At 36.3% G+C, this 2,756-nt stretch overlaps 1 protein-coding gene across 1 annotated transcript in view; it reads right to left on the reverse strand.

The window, feature by feature from the left end:
- Positions 1 to 2,756, reverse strand: part of LOC104743419 (Fanconi anemia group J protein homolog) — a 15,269-nt gene that overhangs the window by 3,041 nt on the left and 9,472 nt on the right. Inside the window, exons 11-21 of the mRNA XM_010464506.1 lie at positions 2,461 to 2,554; positions 2,303 to 2,386; positions 2,031 to 2,187; positions 1,739 to 1,920; positions 1,513 to 1,557; positions 1,352 to 1,380; positions 1,143 to 1,264; positions 1,002 to 1,049; positions 766 to 890; positions 562 to 693; positions 242 to 456 (exon numbers count right to left, since the gene is read on the reverse strand). Of these exons, the coding sequence (XP_010462808.1) occupies positions 242 to 456; positions 562 to 693; positions 766 to 890; positions 1,002 to 1,049; positions 1,143 to 1,264; positions 1,352 to 1,380; positions 1,513 to 1,557; positions 1,739 to 1,920; positions 2,031 to 2,187; positions 2,303 to 2,386; positions 2,461 to 2,554 (1,233 nt within the window). The remainder of the gene's footprint in view (positions 1 to 241; positions 457 to 561; positions 694 to 765; positions 891 to 1,001; positions 1,050 to 1,142; positions 1,265 to 1,351; positions 1,381 to 1,512; positions 1,558 to 1,738; positions 1,921 to 2,030; positions 2,188 to 2,302; positions 2,387 to 2,460; positions 2,555 to 2,756) is intronic.

Here is a 2,756-nt window from a genome sequence, read left to right on the forward strand (position 1 = left end):
TGACACCTCGCAATACCTGCACATGACAGTTGTTAAGTCTTCTTAAAGATCTGCAAATATAAGCTTACAATCTGCAGTACTTCGATACAATGTTCACATCACATGCTAGTTTTTGTAGTTGAAGCTAACACTAACAAACATGCTACTTTGGAACACTCTTTAAGAATTAAACTTGAGATAGAAATGGTGCAAATCAAATATATCTAGATTTGTATAAAAAGAACTTGTCTGATATTGTTACCCAGTCTCAGGTTGGACACCGCACTCAAGATCAATAACGTCTTTGTAGCATTCAGCTTCCTCTTTAATTTGAATGAATGTCTGAGTAGAATGCCGTACAGATATCGAATCTTCAGCTATTTTTGGTTTCACATCTTTTTGATCCAAAAAGGCCTTGGTTTTGTTCATAAAAGGATATTTTGTATTCGAATCTGTGCGATCCTCCACGTCTACCACCTTCCTACCTGCGATATCCTGCACACAAATTCATTATCAATAACAAAATGAATTCATAGAGAACACCCAACACAGAAAAAAAAATCGTTTGCTTTTAAAATGTACTCTTGCTTCCACATGACTAGATTTGTTCTGAATCTGATTTTCCTTCCTTCTGTATTTGCTTTGGTTTTCCGAAGAAAAGTTCTTCTCAACAGTATAATCCTGGGACGCAGACATCTTACTGTCAACTCGCTCCTGCATACAGTTTTCAGCGTGTTAATGACTATGTAATAAAGTTTCAAGGACCAGAAATGAGATGGTTTGAACCTTGGCACTGTTGAAAAATGATCTTAACCCTTCCATAGATACTTCAAAATTATCATACAGTTTGATAGACTGCCTTAGCCACTTTGAAATAGACGTTCTGTTCCTTTCTTCTTTGTATCGCTCATCTGGACACCAAAACAAGGCAACCTCAGAGCTATGATAACCATATTGAACAAAACGTACATAAATAAAGTTGAGCAGTGACTATCCACAGATCACTGATATGTTATAATTACCCAAGAATATGATGGCACCATAATCAAACCTATGCCGGATACATCGCCCTGTAAAGAAAAACACCATGACAGAATATCCTGTTACAATATTAAAATTGACTGGAAGAACCAATTGACAAAATGTAAGCTATTACATAGCACCTGCTGCTTGATTTAAAGCACGATAGGCCTGTTGGCAATACCAGTCACTCCCTCCAAGAAGGTTTTTAGATGATTTGTAGGTATCATTATATTTTTTCTTTAGTCCGACTTGAATATCATGCCTAGCACGAAAGTGATTAATTAAAAACTGCTCCTTGAAAATGGATTTGGAACGAAGCTGAAAGATTTTAGGAAAATAGAATTCTTACAAGTTTGGAAATGGAATGCCGACAATTATCTGTATGTAATCATCAAGGGTTAACAGCCCATTTATCAAAAATATCCTAAGCTTCTATTGCAGCAACGGACTACATTGATTATGTCCACATAAGAAAATAGAATACCAAGACAATGCAGTTAAAAAGGATACCACTGCCCTGGCGTTGTCATCAGCAAAGTCAATCCCTTCTGAAACCTATTAGAAACATAGACTTTAAACTCAAATATGTTATGTGAAAAGTACGAGATACCCATGTCATGCTCATAGAGTCGAACGACACGTCACCCCATATCTTGAGATTGGATTGCTATTTAAATATTGATCATTAAATTTCTATATAGAAACCATGACAAGAAAAGAAAAAGAAAAAACAAACCTTTCCTCTACACACTGCAAGAAATGCAGCTCCTTTCTTGGAATCATCTTGAGTCTCAGTTTTAATAGTCCATGCTTTCTTAACTCTTTTATTTCTTCCAGTAAATCTATTCTTCCCACGTATAGACTCATAATATCCCTTCAGAACAGAATCAAATTCTTCCTGGGCTCCTCCTCTTGGTTCTGCAACCAAGGATTCTTATTTCAAATTTTTGACAAGAAAAAAAAAAAGCATAACAATAGGATTTGCTACAACAATTTTTACAAGATCACAGATGAAAAATATTACTTACCAACAAAAAGGTCCTTTTTCAAGCAAAGCCGAGACCATTGCCCAGTTTCACGCCAACGTGTGCAGAGTGTTTCCATCAACTTATAGCTTGGAAAGAATACAAGGGAGCCACCTGGTACAACAGCGCATATTTCTTCCAACGATTTCCCTAAAGCATCCTTCAAACAAAAGTAGAGCATACGTTTACAAACACACAAAAGTAATGCATTACTGTACAAAGAACACATATACATGCAAAAATAGATTGAACCAGTGACAAAAAATCCGCGGTACCTGGAATTCATATGCATCAGCTGTTTTATAAGTTGCATTTAGAGGATAATTACCAGGACCAATGGAGATTGCACCAGCCCACACCTGGAACAAAGATTTTGTTAAATCAAACATTCAGTTCTGAAAACGGTTGCTACGTAGAGAGCTTTAGTCAGAACCTGCAGATTAACATCAATCACATGTGGAGCCTCTAAACAAGTGCCAAACTGCATCCCAAGTTCAGATGAGAAAGAATTCATCGGTGACAAAGTCCTATATTTCACAACCAAGAAATTCAAAACTTACTCATTCCTGAAAAAGATGGCTCCAGAAACATATAATTTAGCAAATGGGTTAAGGAGGAGAGTAGAATGGTATGCACATAAAGAATGTGATGTACAAAAAGGACCACATTGATCACTGGTAGTAACCAAACTTAACAAAAAAGATGAGTAATGTCATTGTACATTGATGA

This window comes from Camelina sativa, chromosome 14 (assembly GCF_000633955.1).
Source record: "Camelina sativa cultivar DH55 chromosome 14, Cs, whole genome shotgun sequence".
Taxonomy (NCBI): domain Eukaryota; kingdom Viridiplantae; phylum Streptophyta; class Magnoliopsida; order Brassicales; family Brassicaceae; genus Camelina; species Camelina sativa.